Source organism: Hakea prostrata, chromosome 1 (assembly GCF_041222555.1).
Source record: "Hakea prostrata isolate BN-2017 chromosome 1, UWA_Hpros_2, whole genome shotgun sequence".
In the NCBI taxonomy this organism is placed as follows: domain Eukaryota; kingdom Viridiplantae; phylum Streptophyta; class Magnoliopsida; order Proteales; family Proteaceae; genus Hakea; species Hakea prostrata.
The window spans coordinates 11,391,813-11,408,274 of record NC_142600.1 but is presented as its reverse complement, the minus strand read 5'-3'; the positions used below and the strand labels follow the sequence as shown (position 1 = coordinate 11,408,274).

The 16,462-nt window shown below is 37.5% G+C and overlaps 2 protein-coding genes across 4 annotated transcripts in view; one reads left to right on the top strand and one right to left on the bottom strand.

The window, feature by feature from the left end:
* Positions 1-141, bottom strand: part of LOC149027474 (rust resistance kinase Lr10-like) — a 35,537-nt gene extending 35,396 nt beyond the window's left edge. Inside the window, exon 1 of the transcript XR_016174568.1 lies at positions 53-141. The gene's annotated coding sequence lies outside the window, so the exon portion shown is untranslated. The remainder of the gene's footprint in view (positions 1-52) is intronic.
* On the top strand, positions 134-16,462 carry NDHO (NAD(P)H:plastoquinone dehydrogenase complex subunit O). Of its 3 annotated transcripts, XM_089162810.1 has the most exons (7): positions 134-219; positions 457-779; positions 864-919; positions 1,557-1,622; positions 14,426-14,467; positions 14,740-14,799; positions 15,776-16,461. In XM_089162810.1, exons 2-7 carry the CDS (start codon positions 536-538, stop codon positions 15,803-15,805), a joined length of 498 nt encoding a protein of 165 aa, XP_089018936.1. In that variant the 5' UTR covers positions 134-219; positions 457-535; the 3' UTR covers positions 15,806-16,461. The 3 variants fall into 3 exon arrangements, with proteins under 3 accessions (XP_089018936.1, XP_089018938.1, XP_089018932.1); XM_089162812.1 differs by lacking the exon at positions 14,426-14,467 and having other exon boundaries at positions 15,776-16,462; XM_089162806.1 differs by lacking the exons at positions 1,557-1,622; positions 14,426-14,467; positions 14,740-14,799; positions 15,776-16,461 and adding an exon at positions 1,008-1,539.

The window sequence follows — 16,462 nt, the reverse complement described above, 5'->3', positions numbered from 1 at the left end:
AGTGAGAAAGTTGCAGAACCGAAATCTCTGGCTGAGTTTAGTGGTATTGTACCTTCAGCCAGCGGAGGAATGGAGATGAGGAAGATAAGCGGTTGCTGAGGAGCGAACGAAAGCAGGAAGATAACGGGGACCGGTTTACTCTCTCTGGTTTCCACCGACGAGATTTTCCGTGGAAAATCGAAAGCCTGAACATTCCTTTTTTTCTTTCTTTTTCTTCAGGTGGGGCTTCGCCCTGACGAAGGGATTCGAACTCTATGATTTTTTGCAAGTCCTTCGGGGTTAGATGCTATATTTATATTTTAGGGTTTCATTCTTATTCTTACATTTTTTTTTTTTTTTTTTTGTGTGCCTTTTATCTAACAAAAAAAACAGAGGTCCAATTTAATTATTAACATTTATTTTGTGGTGATGACTGTTTGAAAGAACGACTAAAACCCAAGTATTTCTTATCTTCAGAAAGGATGGATCACTGGACAGGCAGGTAATAGAAATTTGTGAGTAAACGGCGAAAGCAGAGTTACTCATCCTTCACTCCATGGCTTTCTATTCTGCTATTCTTCCTCACGGTTGCTACTCGTGCTTTTCTCCAAACCTACAAACTCTCAGGAGAAATCCTTCCCTTGGGGGACTAACCGTCAGAGCTGCAAACGCTGCTGCTGAACCAAGCAAGCAAAATGGCGCTCAGGCGACGAGCGATGAGCCCTCGAGGGCTCAGTCTTCGACGACGACTACAACAAAAACAACAACGAATAAGTTGCCCAAGAAGCCTGTATATTCAAGTAAACTCACACTTATCTTTTTAATGTTCAAACAATGGCCAGAACTGTAACATTACAGTTGTTATGCTTTATTCTATCTTGTAGTGAAGAAAGGTCAGATCGTGAGAGTAGACAAGGAGAAGTATCTTAACAGCGTCAATGTAAGTGGAACTTGTTTATCCAAAATTCAGTTTCTTCTGTTTATAATAGCTGGATATCTAATATTCTTGGTATCCACATTTACATCAGCATGCTTTGACCAAAGTACTTGCCGCGTACTTCTTAATTTTGGCTTCAAAGTATAAAATGGCAGAGACTAACCCTTGTTTGGGAGGAGGCAGGGGAGGAGTTCAGGGTTTTTCATCCAAAACCCCTGATGTTCATTTTGGTGGAGATAACTTCTACAGAGGAGGAATTTCTGTCAAGGGTTGGGACATGCTTTCACTCCCTAATAGTGGCACTGGATGAAGCCAGATCAATTGGACGAGCAAACCAAACATTACAAGTAGAAAGTTACATTCCCACAAAATGAGAGGCGCCAATTTACTATGATCATCCTTGTATTGATTAAAACATTAGACCTTTTATGCAAGCCTATAAATGAGATATGTTATTAGCTATGTGCAATTATTATACAGATTCAAGATTTGTAATTTCTTTTCTTCCTTTTCTCTTATTTTTAATGTAATGGAAAGTTCTATTTAGCATTTTATTGTTTTCCTTTCAGTCCTACTGCTACTTTATGTATTGGAATTGCAATAGAAACAATAACTATGATCTTTATCTTTGTAACTTCAGTATTTGTCGGTTGGACACCCTCCTTATTACAAAGGCTTGGACTACATTTATGAAGATCGTGGTGAGGTAATTCTTCAACTCTAGAGCAGAATTGATAAACTGAACATGGTTCAATAATTCAGTCAAGACTGCCAAATTTGGCCTAGGAAGAATTTATTTTTGGCCACTTATTTATTTTGTTTAGCCTTAATTATAAGCCCATAAAGAAGGTGCAGTCTGAGGATGAGTTTAGTAGTAGTAAGGGTTTTAGTTTGCCAAGTTAAAAGGAGTTTTGAGTTAAGACTGTAATTCTTATTTGTTATAATAGTGTCCACATTTTGAGTTGTTTTTGTTACTCTTTTGGTATTGTATGTGTGTTGACCAATGGTTTGAAAAGAAAGTAGAAGTTCGAAGAAATTTGAAGAAAGAAAAGAATTGTTATTTTATTTGTATTAGTTTGCATTCCTTATAAATAAGAATGAATCTCCAAATTTGCAATAATATATATATATATATATATATATATATATATATATATATATATATATATATATCCAGATCTCTTCTAATCTAGAAGAAATACATCTTTTAAATTATCAATCCATCAAGAACCTCAAACAACAGCCATATAAATACATTCATTTCAGATGTATTCAAGTTGCCATAGAACCCCTTTATCGCGAAGGCCTAAACACTTCCCTTTTGCTTGCCAATAGGGACCAAAGATGGAACAAATTCCATGATTCATTGCTTAAAGTGGTAGAGACTAGTCTTTGTAATGGTCTGATAAGACCCCGATCTCAACAGAAGAGCAATGGACAATTTGTCACACAACGATAATAGCAATACTCAAAATAATCTCCAGAACAGAACACACTACAGCTGTAGGTGAACCTATTCTACCCGAGAGCAATTGCCCCCTCCCTTACTTTTCTCACAACTCAAAACGTATCCCTACCTACTCTTCCTTCCCCCTATTAATAGCAATTTATTTCCTACCGTATTAATCAACATAATTATCCCAATTCTAAACCTAAAGGAAATCTGAATGCAATAGGACTCTTCAAGTCTAATCCTAAAAATCAATCTGAATGTAATATGACTCTTCAAAGGCAATCTGAATGTAATAGGACTCTTCAAATCTTCCCGTCGTTTCCTTGCTGGACTGTTGATCAGCGGGTCTTGTGGATCTCTTACGAGTATGGACTCGTGAAATAAGGGGCTTATCATGGACCAATATATTTTAACCATTTCCCAGACTTAACCATCAACCTTGATTATAAAAACATTATGGATTCTTTGGTTATCAACCTTAAAACTAGTGATTATGACATGAAACTAGGATCCATACCAATTGCCCTTATTTATAGGATCCAATATAAGGCTATGAAGACTGTGGCCCCCAAGGCTTTGCAAAAATCCATAAAAGGCAAAACTAAATTCCTTGAAGGCATTCCATGCCATTCAAGAACTATCAAACCCAAATATGTTTAATGGGAAGAGGTCAGTTTTCCCGAGCAATGGACACTTCAAACCCAAAAACCCTAAGTCAGGCCTGTTGTGCCATTAAGCGAGCCCTTCGACTGTTTGTTGAAGCTTGGAATTGTGCAAGGATTGCTCTAGCCTCGTAAGAGATTTGATAAGGATTGGGATGCTGCAGTTAGTAGTGTTGCAGGAATCCCACCATTTGACATGGAAGCTTTGGGCCAAGCAGGGGATGACCCATTAATCATTCAAGGAAGTTTTATCACCATTGAATTGTTCGACAATGTAGTCCCAGTACATAATCCATGCAAGCTTGCAATGGATATAAACCAGAGCAGATCTAGTTGTGTGGGGATTGTAGTGGTGTGTTGGTGGAAGACAATACATGCTTCGGCCACATTAGTTGGTTGGATTGTGTCAATTGGTCCCATCTGCCACCACTAACTAAATTAGTATGGGAACTTAAATTGGCTGGGAAATTTGTGGTCAAAGCAGAAGAATCATGAATGTTGATCCTATCTGTTCTAGTATAGCAATGTATGGTTTCATGCATCAATGTAATCTTGATAATGATATCCAAGGATAGTAAATGTTTATGAAAAGTCCCTCATTTGTAAGGGATGTGTCCTCCATTCTTCAAGGGTCAAAACCTTCTTGATTATGATTGTGGTATAGGAGACTAGTGATGGGTCGTTTTTGTCCTTCACTTGCTTCCAGATGACAGAATAGGTGTCGACTAGGATGAATTCGTAAAATTCCTAAGATCTTGCTGGCTATAGGAATAGTAATTCGATCCTTGCCATAGAAAAAAATTCTAAGGAAACTCAAGTTTCGACCAAGTGAAAATGAGAAACCTAAGTGGGAAACTTGGAAATTTCAAGGAAACTTAGGACTTCTTTGTGCAAGTTTTGATATCAAGTTTCGACAGGTTTTAGGGACTCTGCATTTAAGCTAATTAGAGTATAAAGAACACATTGGCTGCATTTGCTAAAAAAGTCAATGTAGATGTCATTAAATGTTCATAACATCAATGTAGAGTTGTCCGAGAAGTACACTATAAACTTAACTACTTAAGTATATAACATTCAATATATAATCTTTAACTTCAAAACATCAAATACAAAGTAACTGACAATAAAAGGAAAGTACAACTTAGTGCCAAGAGGAGTGCATTGATGGATCTATCCTGTGAGCTGAGTAGTACTATGCCTATAACATCCTCTCCCCTAACCAATTCATAGACATCCTATGACATTTTATGCCTATGGTTGTCAAGGTAATCAACAAATGCAATTTTATAAGTTTGGTCATCAACATGCCTAAGATAACCAATCTAAAGGAATACGCAATTGGATAGGGAAGTGCTGATGAAGGGGGTATTTGTCATTGTATTTGGGGAAACATGAAAGAAATAACAAAAATAAAGAATTTGGGAAAGCTCGAAACTTGCAGGAAAAATCCCAGGTTTCCACAAAGTTTCCCAAGTTTCCACAAAGTTTCCCAGGTTTTCACGAAATTTCTCAGGTTTCCATGAAATTTCTCATGTTTCCCACGAAATTTGGGGATTTTTTTTTTCTCATAAACTAGCTGGTCCAGTTGGGTTGAACCAAATTTTGAGGTTTTGACGGTTTTGATCGAAACTTGGATTTTTTTGGGTCCCCTAGTTTTTTGTTTCAAAGTTCCCAAAATGGAAATTTTCGATCAAAATTTCACAAGTTTCGACCGAATTTTGTCCTATGATCCTTGCGCAAAACATCTTGCGAGCAATGACAAGAGAATCAGTGTTGGTTGGTTGAGCTCAATAAGGCTCAATGGGTAACATTGGTTGAATGGACTCTTTGGTCACATACTAGCTCTTTTGTTGTAGACTTTGCTTGGGATCAAGTAGTCACTTTTTATTGGGGTTGGCTTGTTTCTGGGACCCGTGAGGGTAGTCCAATAGATTTGGATAGTGTAATGGAACTAGGCCTAGCTACAATATGGGAATATGGCTTGTTAGAAGCAACAATGGCTTAGGAATCTGAAGATTTTGGTAATGGTTGTTTGGCGTACAAAGCCTTTGTTTTTATAGTGGAGAGAGGAAGGGACTCCTTAGGAGGAGACATGATCAAATTGATAGACTTTAATTCTTGGAGAAATTCATGGGTTAAGAAGTCAGGAATTGAATTGAATTTTCCTTTGATATGTTAAATGTCAAAATCAAAAGTTGATAATAATGCTTGCCATCAGGCACAATTCTATTTCGAGGCGCTATGTTTTGAACATCTTTTTTCAAAACTTGTTTTGCAACACAATCAACTCTTACTAAAAAAAATTATTTAATAAATGACTTTTAATTTTTGGATGCACAAAGCAATTAATAAGATTTCTCTTTTAATAGTATTATAGTTCTTTTGAGCTTGGTTCCAAACTCCTGAAGTAAATTGGACTAAGACCAAGGTATGAAAAGTCGGTAGTATATCACCATGTCGATAGAACCTAACATGAAAACAATGGGCGACATGAGAAAGCGACATATTGAGAATGTTGGGAATATTTAGCTGCTTTTCGGTCAAACTTTTGGCAATTTTTAACTCAATTTTTTACCATTTTCTCTCTCTTCTCCAAAGCTTCTTGGAGCTTCTCTTTCCTATTTCTTGCATTTTAAACCTATTTTGCTCCAATCTTTGACGTCGAGTACATCTTTGCATCGATCAAGTGGGATTTCACACAGATCTACGAGTTTTTTCATCTCACAGGTAACAATTCATCTCCAGTTGATTTTTGACAAAATGCATGCTATAATGTTGTTGGATGTTTATGAAATCAAAGTGTGTTGAACATCGTGTGCCGATCTACAAACTCATGGAGTTGGAATCTTTTTTCTGCAAAGTAATTTGTTTTCTTATTATTTTTTAGCATAAAAATTTATATTTTTCTACACTGAAAATGGTTACTTTTTAAGTGATAAATATGTTGTATGGTGATGAAAAAAAAATATGTGGAACTCTATGAGCCGATCTACGGACTCATGGAGTCAAAATATTTTTTCACCCAATAAATAAATTTTTTTTTGAAAATTATTAAAATATTAATAGAAAATACAAATAATTATGAAAAATGGGGAATAAGGTTTTTAGAATTATAAAATATTATGGAATAGCTATGTAAGTGTTCTTCAAGTGCTGCCCATATGGCTTAATTGCTGGTTTTGATATGGGCAGCCTATTTTTTTGCCAAAAAATTGTAAAAAATTATTTTATATTTAAAAAATATAAAGAAAATAATTGCTAACTAGGTACATGATTGTTTCTTTGTTTAGAGAAAATTATTTTGGTGTTATTGAATGACTTGTGCAATCATTTTAAATGCAATAGTTATCGTGTCTGCTAGTGGGAGTCAGAGGGGAGCTGGTTCACAGGGTGGATAGCGATAGCCACAGCCACAACCATAGGGAGAGCCTCAGAGATAGGCGTTAAGAGGGAGACTTGACTTAGCATGGTAGTACTGTGTGGCTATTGATGGAGATAAGAATATGTAATTTCTGTGGGAAGAAATTGAACTCAGGTGACATCAGCAAGTTTAAGGGTCACATCATTGAGAGTTCGAAGGATGTGACGTCATGCACAGAGGTCCATCCAGATGTAGTGAAGGCACTTAGGGTTTTACAGAAAGTGAGGGGAAAAAAGAAAAATGATAAGAGGAGAGTGAACAAAGCACTAGATGATGCGGTGCGGGGACCATCATCATACAAAGATGATTCAGATGATGATTAGGATGTTGATCCTGTTGATGTGGAGAGAGATCAACAAGAGAGGAACATGAGGCGGGCCATGGCAAAGAGGAAATAAATGCACTATCAAAACTAGGATAGGGCCAATGCTAGAGTTTCAGAAGTTGGTCCCTCTAGGCCTACAGGGGTTGGAGCATCTGGATATGGTGGGAGGGGTGGTGTATTTGGTATGTTTAGCAGATCATATAGTTAAAGAGCCACTCATATAGCAGATGCAACACCACCTAAGTATCCACGCCATGGGGACCTGATCTTAGAGCAAGATCCTGAAGTTTTCAAAAGGAAGGGGGCCAAACAGCCCAAAATTTCTAATGCATGGAAAGGTATAGCTAAAAAGGTTAAAAAGGCAGTGTCAAAGTGGATGTGTTACAGTTTCATTCTACTATACATAGTGCGGGGTCGATACTACAAGCATATCATTCATACTATTACAAATGCAGGTTATGGATATGAGGGTCCCACCCCTAGGGGTGCAAGTTTGGCCCTATCGGCCCTGACTCGCCCTGAGCTCAAATAGGGGTTGGGCGTAAGATTTTGGCCTTAAGGATGGGTCAGAGCCAAATTATTTTGGCCCTGACTAGGGCCAAGGGCTTGTCTTGACCAATTCTTTATTTTTTGCCTTAACCCTGGCCCTGATTTTGGCCTTAATTTTGTCCTTGATTTTGGCCCTGATCACGTCCTTGATTTTTACCATGATCATCATATTAACCTTAATATAAGCCTCGATTTTGACCTTGAGTCATTTTGATACATATTAAACTATGAGTTTACTTTTTATATTACTTTTTAGGGTAATTTTTATTTGGATCCCTTGAGGTTCGACTTAAGTCATTTTTAGTTCCCAAAAATATTGATATCTTTCATTTGCCTCTAATATATGCAATTATACACCTACATAGGATCATTAAGTGGAAGAGTAGGGATTGGAGAAGCAGCGCACAAAGGAGAGCTTTTTTTTCCCCTTTTCTATAAGAGATTTGAATCTGCTGGTAGAATCGATTGAGCTCTAACCTTGTGAGTGTCGATTGAATAATGTTTTATACAAACATAAACACTAGTTTTTTGTTATTATAAATAAGCTCCCAAATCATAAGTTTTCATCATGTTGAGTGATGTTGCTTACCCTTTAAAGTTATTTATTATGCTTATTTAAACACTTTAGAAAGGCTTATTTGAAGTGAATTAATGTCTGATGCTTGATTTCAATGAATTAGGAACAAGGACAAGGATAGGGCCAATCAGGGCTAGGGATAGGGCTAATCAAGGCCAATCAGGGTGAGAATGGGGTTGGCTTGGTTTTGTAGGGCTTAGGTCCTTTGGCCTTGAATTAGGGTCGGGGCAAAATGGGCTTAGATTAGAATATATAGGGCCTTGGGATTGCAAAAGCCCGGCCCATCCTGACCCTGTTGCAGCCTTACCCACCCCTAAAGAGTTGATGACCACCTTCCTTTTTAAAGAGGAGGAGATGCAGCAATATATAGACAATATAAGACCCTTCTAGGATACATATGGATGGACCATTCCAGCTAGAAAGTCCATCAACTTTATGGTGTACTGTGGTAGGAGGACCATTTTATTGAAATCCATGGATGCTACTGGTCATACAAAATAACATAAATATATATTGGGTCTCCTACAGAATATGATAGATGAGATTAGGATGAAGAATGTGGTGCAAATTTTCATCGACAATGGCTCCAACTTTAAGAAGGTCGGTGAGGTGTTGATGAGTTCACCAGACTATCATCTTTTTCGGACACCCTGCGCAGCTCATTAAAGGACATTGAGAAAATCGACATTGTCCAAAACACAGTGGAAATGGCTAAACATGTAACTAATTTCATCTATAATCATAACATTGCTGGATATGATGAGGAGATCATGTAGAGGTGAGTTGTTGCAACTTGGTCTGACAAGGTTTGCAATGAATTGCATCACCTTGAGCAGTATCTGAGAGAAGTGGGGCTTCAGATCTATGTTTGCATCCTAGTAGTGGTTTGATTGGGTTGGATCCAAGTAAGATAACTATCTACTATTTCATTTTACAAATTATATTATGACTATCTTGTATATGTGCTATCTATTGACTTAATGTGTCTGTGATAATTCAATACGAACAATGGGCGCGAGGCACATAGCACAATATCATCTGATGAGTTTTGGAGAAATGTGATTGTGGTATTGTAGACCTATGAGCCCATTATATAGGTTTTGCGTATGGTGGACTCCTTTAGGGGACCCACTATGCCCCACCTACATGCAACCCTTGAGTGTATAAAGGTTGCCATAAAAAGAGCAAACCCTGAAGGGAGCTGGGATTTATTGGATATTGTGCATGAACGATGGACTGCTCATCTAATGCATCCCCTACATAGGGTTGGTAAGTAAATATGGTAGGTTGTTGACTTGTAGGTATTGGTAATTTATTCAATCCTCACTCTTAACTTCTAATTGTAAACTTTTTTAATTATACAACCTATTTTCTAAACCCTAGATATCAGTATAGTGATCATTTGGGGTTGGATACAAACTTGTTAGATGCCCTATTGCAGGTGATTTATGGGTTGGAGCTGGATCCAATGGTCCAATCATTTTGCCACAATGAGTTGAGATATCAAGGATTTTGAACGGTTAGAACTTGTATTTATTCTTTACAGAATTTAGTTAACCATCAATACAAATGATTGTAGATCAAGTTGTTTAGGGATGCATTTGGGTCCTTCAGTTCAGATGTTGCTAAACGGGGCAGAGAAAACTCTTATCCAGGTTAGATCTTAGATGCATAAATGCATCATTATTACAGGTAAGTTGATTTATGTTAAGTATTAAATTTCTAACTTAATGTATTTGTAATAATGCAGTTGAGTGGTGATATGTTAATGAGAATAGTGCATCCAACCTCCGGATCCTATCTCAGACTTGCTCTATCTCTAGGTGTGAGAGGAATTGGAGTACATTTAATATGATCCACTCTAAGAGGAGGAATTGGTTAGGAAGCCAACATTTAAATGATCTAGTGTTTTACCACAACAATATGACGTTGAAGATACAACACGTCAAAGAATAGACTAAGAGTAGTTGGCAGGATAGTAACATCAATGATATATTCGAGGTGGGTGCAAATGAGCAAGATCCCCTCACTTAGTGGATGTTGGATAGGGGTGAGCCGGTGTTGGACCAGCCAAGAGGGAGGCTTGACCCAGAGCTAGCTCGAGCTGCAAGGGTTGATGTGGATGAGTTTATGGCCTCTCAAGATGGGCAAGCACATGCACGTACACCAGAGGCAACTACTACTGTTGATGAGAATTGGATGGTGGCACCTGGCACACAGTACGACGATCTAGATGACACTCTCTCCCAGTCCGACTCAGAGGGCTGATGATGGTGGAGGACTTGAGGAGCATTTATAGGTTCCACTACCAGAGACATAGCAGTCCCCACTGAGATAGAGAGAAACAATTCATACATGCCACCCAGGATTAGAATCATGGTGGTGAGTAGTATCGTGGTCCTGATATGACCTACAACCGGAAGGGGAAGGGCCATAGGAAGTAGCACCACATAGAGGTGGTTATGATGATGTCACCTTTTTACACTAATCTCATGGATCTTACGAATCGTATGGTTCTTACATAAATCCTTTAGCTCTAGATCTGGCAGACGGCTTAGCGGGAGCGATGGGATATATGAGCTTGGATAAGTCTGTAGGCTCCACATCTGCTTATGGGTCTATTGGTCTTTGTGGTCCCTCTCCAACTTATAGACATTATGGTATAGGTATGAGTATCCCCTTCCAGTGGTTCGTATTATGGGCATGCACACAACGATAGTTATTATGAGTGTGGTCTCTCGAGGTCAAACTTAGTTGTGGAGTCCATATTTTGCTTATGGCAGATAGGCCACCATCTACACAGTCACTGGCACCAATAGTATCATCGCCACCCCTGCAGCACCTTCCTTGGTCCTATTCTCGCTTTCTTCACATGGGAGTTCTTTTGGAGGCAAACAATGATCACTATAGAACTACAGTTCAGGACTATCTGGACAACTATCAGTATCAAATGAGATGGGATCAGTATGTAGAATGGTTTGGGAACAGGATGCTTGCCACTATGGTTATGACGTCAAAGACTCAGGAGGAGATGGATCCACCTAGGCACAATACTTGGTATTGAGATTTGAGATGAGATGATTGGATAACTCTATCTACTTGCTTACTCTATTATACTTTTGTAATATCGTTGTATCTTATAATTGTATAATGAATTGTAGACTTTAGTACTTCTCTTCATTAGTTGTGTACTTGTGTTCTCTTTGCATGTTTACATTGGTTTAGATGAGTTTTCCAGACTTCCAATTTGGCCCACATACAGTTGGGCTTGTGCCGATTAGGAACATTAGTTTAGGTGATGTTTTGAGCCGAAATATTGCTCCCAGTGTTTTTATTGGCCTCAAATTAGGTTATACAACAAAATTCAGGCCAAAACGACCCTAAATACCCCCTGGGAAACCGGGGGTTGATATTTCACCAACTGCCAAATGTCAGCGGTGTCAACAGCCATCGACACCTAAAATGTCGGCGACATTTCAAACCTTGACTAAGACCTCCTTTACTTGATCTAATCATTTAAGGATTCCTTCAGTTCTAATGTCAGAGGCATCAATTTCAACAATTTTTAGAAGGTCATGATTTGCTAAGTTAAGGCAAGGAATAATTTTAACAAGTGGTTTTATGGCTTGGGATTTTTGTTGAGTCTAGAATATAATGGTTCATAAATTGGTAAGATTTGTGGGATGAAATCCTGGACATAATTTAAGGCTCCTAAAAACCTTTGGAGTTGGGTTTTGTCAAGTAGTTGGTGTGGGAATTTATCTACAAAGGCGAGCGATCTGTCAGTGGGCATTATAGTCCCTTGATAGATGATGTGGCCTAGAAATCTGATTCGGGTTTGGAATAACTCCATTTTTTTGGGGAGATGAGTAACCCATTGTTTTTCATTATCTGGTAGAATTTATTCAAATGGTTGATATATTCTTCAATGGATTTAGAGTAGACATGGTACATCATCTATACAGACTAAGGTCAAATGTTGATAAGGATTTAAAATATTGTTCAATATGTTTTGAAACTCACTGGGGACATTTTTTCAAACCAAAGTGCATCACATTCCATTCATAATGTCCAAAGGGGACAATAAAGTCAATTTTATACCTATTTTGTTCATGAATCTGGATTTGCCAAAAGCCAAATTTCATGTCAAATTTAGAAGAAAAAAATGTTGCTTTGTGAATTCTTTGTAAAAAAAATATTTTTATTAGGGATTGGATATCGAATCCATTCAAGGACTTCATTCAATGGTTTATAATTAATAACTAGACGTGGGGTTCTACGTTCAATTTCGGCACTTTTATTTACATAGAAGGCTGCACAACTCCAGGGGGATTTACTGGGGCGGATGAGCTTTTTATGCAATAGATCATCAAGTTCTTTTCTATAGATTTCTTGCAATGCTTGGGCGATAAGGACATTAGTGGGGAGTTCCATGTTTACCAGCGACACCGGCATAGAGATCATCCCCATCTATGTGGATAGACGACGAGTTCAGAGGTTATCAAATTGCTAGGGTCGTATGGTTCGATGAGGAGCATTGCTCATAGGCAAAGTGTCAAGTTACTTTCCTTAGTCTTAGTGGGTTGGGTAGCAGTTTGCTATAGAATTTTTTTATTTTATGTTTGATTCTTGGTGAGCTGGGCCTAAAGTGTATTTTGGCCCAATTTTGTATTAGTTTGGGTTTTGGGTTATATTTGCTAGTTAAGTTGGCGTTATTTTGGGAATTAAGCACGTAGGGTTGGGAGGGATTGATTCTATTATTTAAATATTGTATGGGACTCTTTTTGGCAACATGAATGAATGAAAACAAAAGAAGAAAAAAAAGCTTTCTTTCTCTCTCTTGCATAAATCTCCCTTGGTGTGAATCCTCACTCTCTCAAGTAAGTTCTCTTCTCTTCTCTTCTCCTACTTTCTCTCTTACATGAATTAGGCTTCTCTCCTTTTCTTTTCTTCTCTAGTTGCTATCTTCTCTCTTCTTTCTTTCGATCGTCTCTTTCTATTCTTCTCGCAGATTTCTTTCTTTTTTCTTTTCTCCTCTTGTCTCTTCTATTCTGTCCGTCAGAAATTCTTCTTTTATTTGCCGTACCCTTTCTTTCTATCTTCTTTTCTTTTTCTCCTTCTCTATTCTCACTTCTTGTACTGCAACCTTGCTGTATGTCTCCTTTCTAACCCTACTGTCCATTTTGGTGTTTCATCATTGCCCAGAAATTCTTTTTTTCTATTATTTATGTTCCTTAGTATTTTCTAAACCCTGTTTGCAGCCAGATCCAGCAGGTAATTTATTAAATATTTCCTTAAATATTTCTTGAATTATATTTCTTCCTTTTTGCAATAGTTTCTTTAAAACAGAGCTTCCAAGGTTTCCTTTTCATTGTTAATTGCTGAATTCTTCGTTTGAAATCTGATATTAACTAGGACCAGCTTTAATTTTCTTTAAGTTTCTTAATATTCTTGCATTCAATTTAGTATTATGATGTCAATATCCCCATCCCCTTGTTTCCCTATTGATTCTTGTTTAGTTGTGCTCATCAATTTGGACTTATTGTGCTTCTTTCTCTGTTTTAACTGTCTTACATGCATGCTTAATTAGAATCCAGGTGCTGCAATTCATTTTTTCTTTTATTACCTATCAAGGATAGGTGTCTCATTCTCAGAGTCTAGTAGCCCACTTTGTAGGTCCCCTAGTTTCTAGGGTTTCCCCTACATCATTTGGTCATTTGGATAGTGTGTGCTTTAGTTGGGATTTGGCTTTCAAAATATCCTTTAATATAAGGTAATTTGACAATGTGTTGTTTACGGTGCCAAAAGGCATCAGGAAACTCAGAGCACAAGTCTTTTTCAAATAAAATTTTAAAATGTTGAATTTTTGGTTTGGTTAGACGTTCTTCAGTGTGTTTATAACTTATTTCATCTTTCAGAAATTTATTTATATATACTTCTCACATTACCCAGATAGTATTGAGTTTCTGAGAGACTTGATAATTCTGTACAATGTGTACGTGTCAATTGAAATAGTCCACTTCTTCTAGTTTTGAGTACATCTGTAATAAGTGCCTTATTTTCAATCCTTGCTTCTTATTCTTCTTCACTATCTTCTCGAGTCTTTATAGTCTCTCTTTCTACCCTTTAGAATGATTTCACAGTTCCAACCATTTTTGGTGACTATTATTTCTGGGATCAGGGTCTGAGAAATAACATTAAGCAAGTTGGGAATCATCTTTTAAGTCTAGATCCAATTTTCATGACTTTGCTATCAATTGTCCATCGAGAACCTTACACCCATCTTCCCTTCTAGATCTTACCATGGGCTTGGGAGATACTGGATTTCTCTTATTTTTCATTGATGACATGGTGATTCTATTCCTTGTAGAGCTCTTCTATTTCAGTGAAATGACTTCTTCATGTTGGGTCCGCACTAATGTTGTTGTTTCACTTGTTTATATAAGTCAATTTTCAGAAGGGGTATTGTTATTTATTATTATATGTTTCTGCTTCTTATGTATTGTATGAAACTGTGGTTAGGTCTTGGACCTACGCATTTTTGAGACAGGAGAATACGCACTTGTAAGTTTCTTCCATTTCATGAGTTCACACACCCCCGGGGGCCGGGGGGGGGGGTGGTCAGTATCTTTTCCTCAAGTTGTATTGGTTAATAGATATTTGTACTACAAATTATTGGACAACAATATATTTATCTGGGAAGCGAATTTCCTTTAATTCGGCGGCTGAAATTTTAATTCCCGGGAGACCGTAGAAGAAGGCAGTAGCCTTTGAAAATGATACATTTATGCGAATGAGTGACTTGCCTACTTATTCTGATGATACTTTGCTTGCAGATTGCATGGGTTGGAATCCCAACTGCCCCGGCTTGGCTTCCAACAGACATGCTTATAAAGGTACCATGAAGAAGTTTCCACAATCATTGTGCAGAATAATTTTAGTTTCTTGCATAAATTGGTGAGGAAAATGATTTTGAAAGAATGTATATACAATAAATTTCACAAACATGTGCCTTTTAAATTACAAATGGGGGAGGTAGGGAGTTAAAGGTATCACGGCAATTGATCTCTGCAACAACTGCCTTGTACATGATGTATGTGTTCCTTCAGTTAGAATTTCAGCACCTGTAATCAGCCTAGGGACTGAAAGGACATTCAAAAAGAAGAAAAAGAAGGAAAAAGAAGTAGCAACAATGGGCTGTGATCCTAGCTTAGAACTCCTAGAATTGTTGCCTCTTATTTATAGACTTCAACTGTCTAGATTACAACTTGAGAAGCAAACCAACTTGCCTTCAAAAAAAGGAAATAATGCTTACATCTCGTGGACTCATGAATCTGTCCAAAATAGAAAGAACAAAAAGGAAAGTACCTGAAATTAGAAAGAACTTGAAAATGGAAACTAGACTTGCTAATTCTCCTAAACCTTGATCAATAAGGAACATTTTCTAAGGAAAGTATGTAACTCAATTCTCCAAAACTTGTGAACCAAGGTACCATCTCTAAAATTAGAAACTCAATAACCTGAGCACCAAGGCAGCACAATTCTCAACACCTTCTAATTGCTAGGTTGCAGCATCAAACAAACAATGTTTGGATCACTAATTCAAATCTCTCATGCATGCCAAGTTATATACATGTCCTATTTTGCTGATACCTGAGTCCTCTGTTTGCATTTATTTAACTTACAGCATTTGTTCAAATGGATGGTACCATCATTTTTCTACCACTTTCAGCTGATAGGACAGCTAAATTTTCCAGTTTGCTTACTATGAAATGTTGATTCTCATTTTATTGACAAGTCTTTGATTTTGTGGTAGATTTTAGGTTGCTCAGCATCTGATTTAATCTGACTGACTTCTGATATCATCTGCAGTCCGATAGGCTCAATTACGAGCGGATGTAATTTACACCCTGAAGGCAGAAACCCCTGAAACATCTTTTGGATGCTCTTAGCTCATGGCGTGCTGCAACTACTAGATTTTCTTGTGCTCCTTCATCGTATATCTCTGGTAAATGATCTGTAGTGAAATATTTAAATGATTATATCTCATGAGTGGTAGAATTTGAGGATCGCGTTATGAATCAGATAAGAATTGGATGGCTTGCCGTTGGTACTTTTGTCTTGTTCTCTTCTATTTTTAGACTACAATGCAGAACGGTGAGCTGACCATTGTGTTAGATGTTTTATTAATTATGAGTCCTAGAGAAAGATAGGTTGCTTTTAAATGCGTGTACACAGATTACTACTGAACAGACCAATAAAATGAAGCATTTTAAAACATGAGAAGAAAATGGTGATCTGCTCATCCATTCCAGTCTTCATTGAGGGTTTCTTTCTTTCTTGGTGGTCAGTAAGTCAATGAGCCAAAAGTTTGAATGCCTCCAATGTGGAGCTGCTGGGAAGATCTTCAGCATTTTTTCATTTGTTTTTTTTGGTAGAGGAAGATCTTCAGCATTCATACCTCACTTTTGTCAGTAAGGAAAATGCGGAGAGGTTATTTTTCCTAAAAATTGTTGTGAAGCAGGTTTCACATACGCCATGTAGAACATACAATTTAGT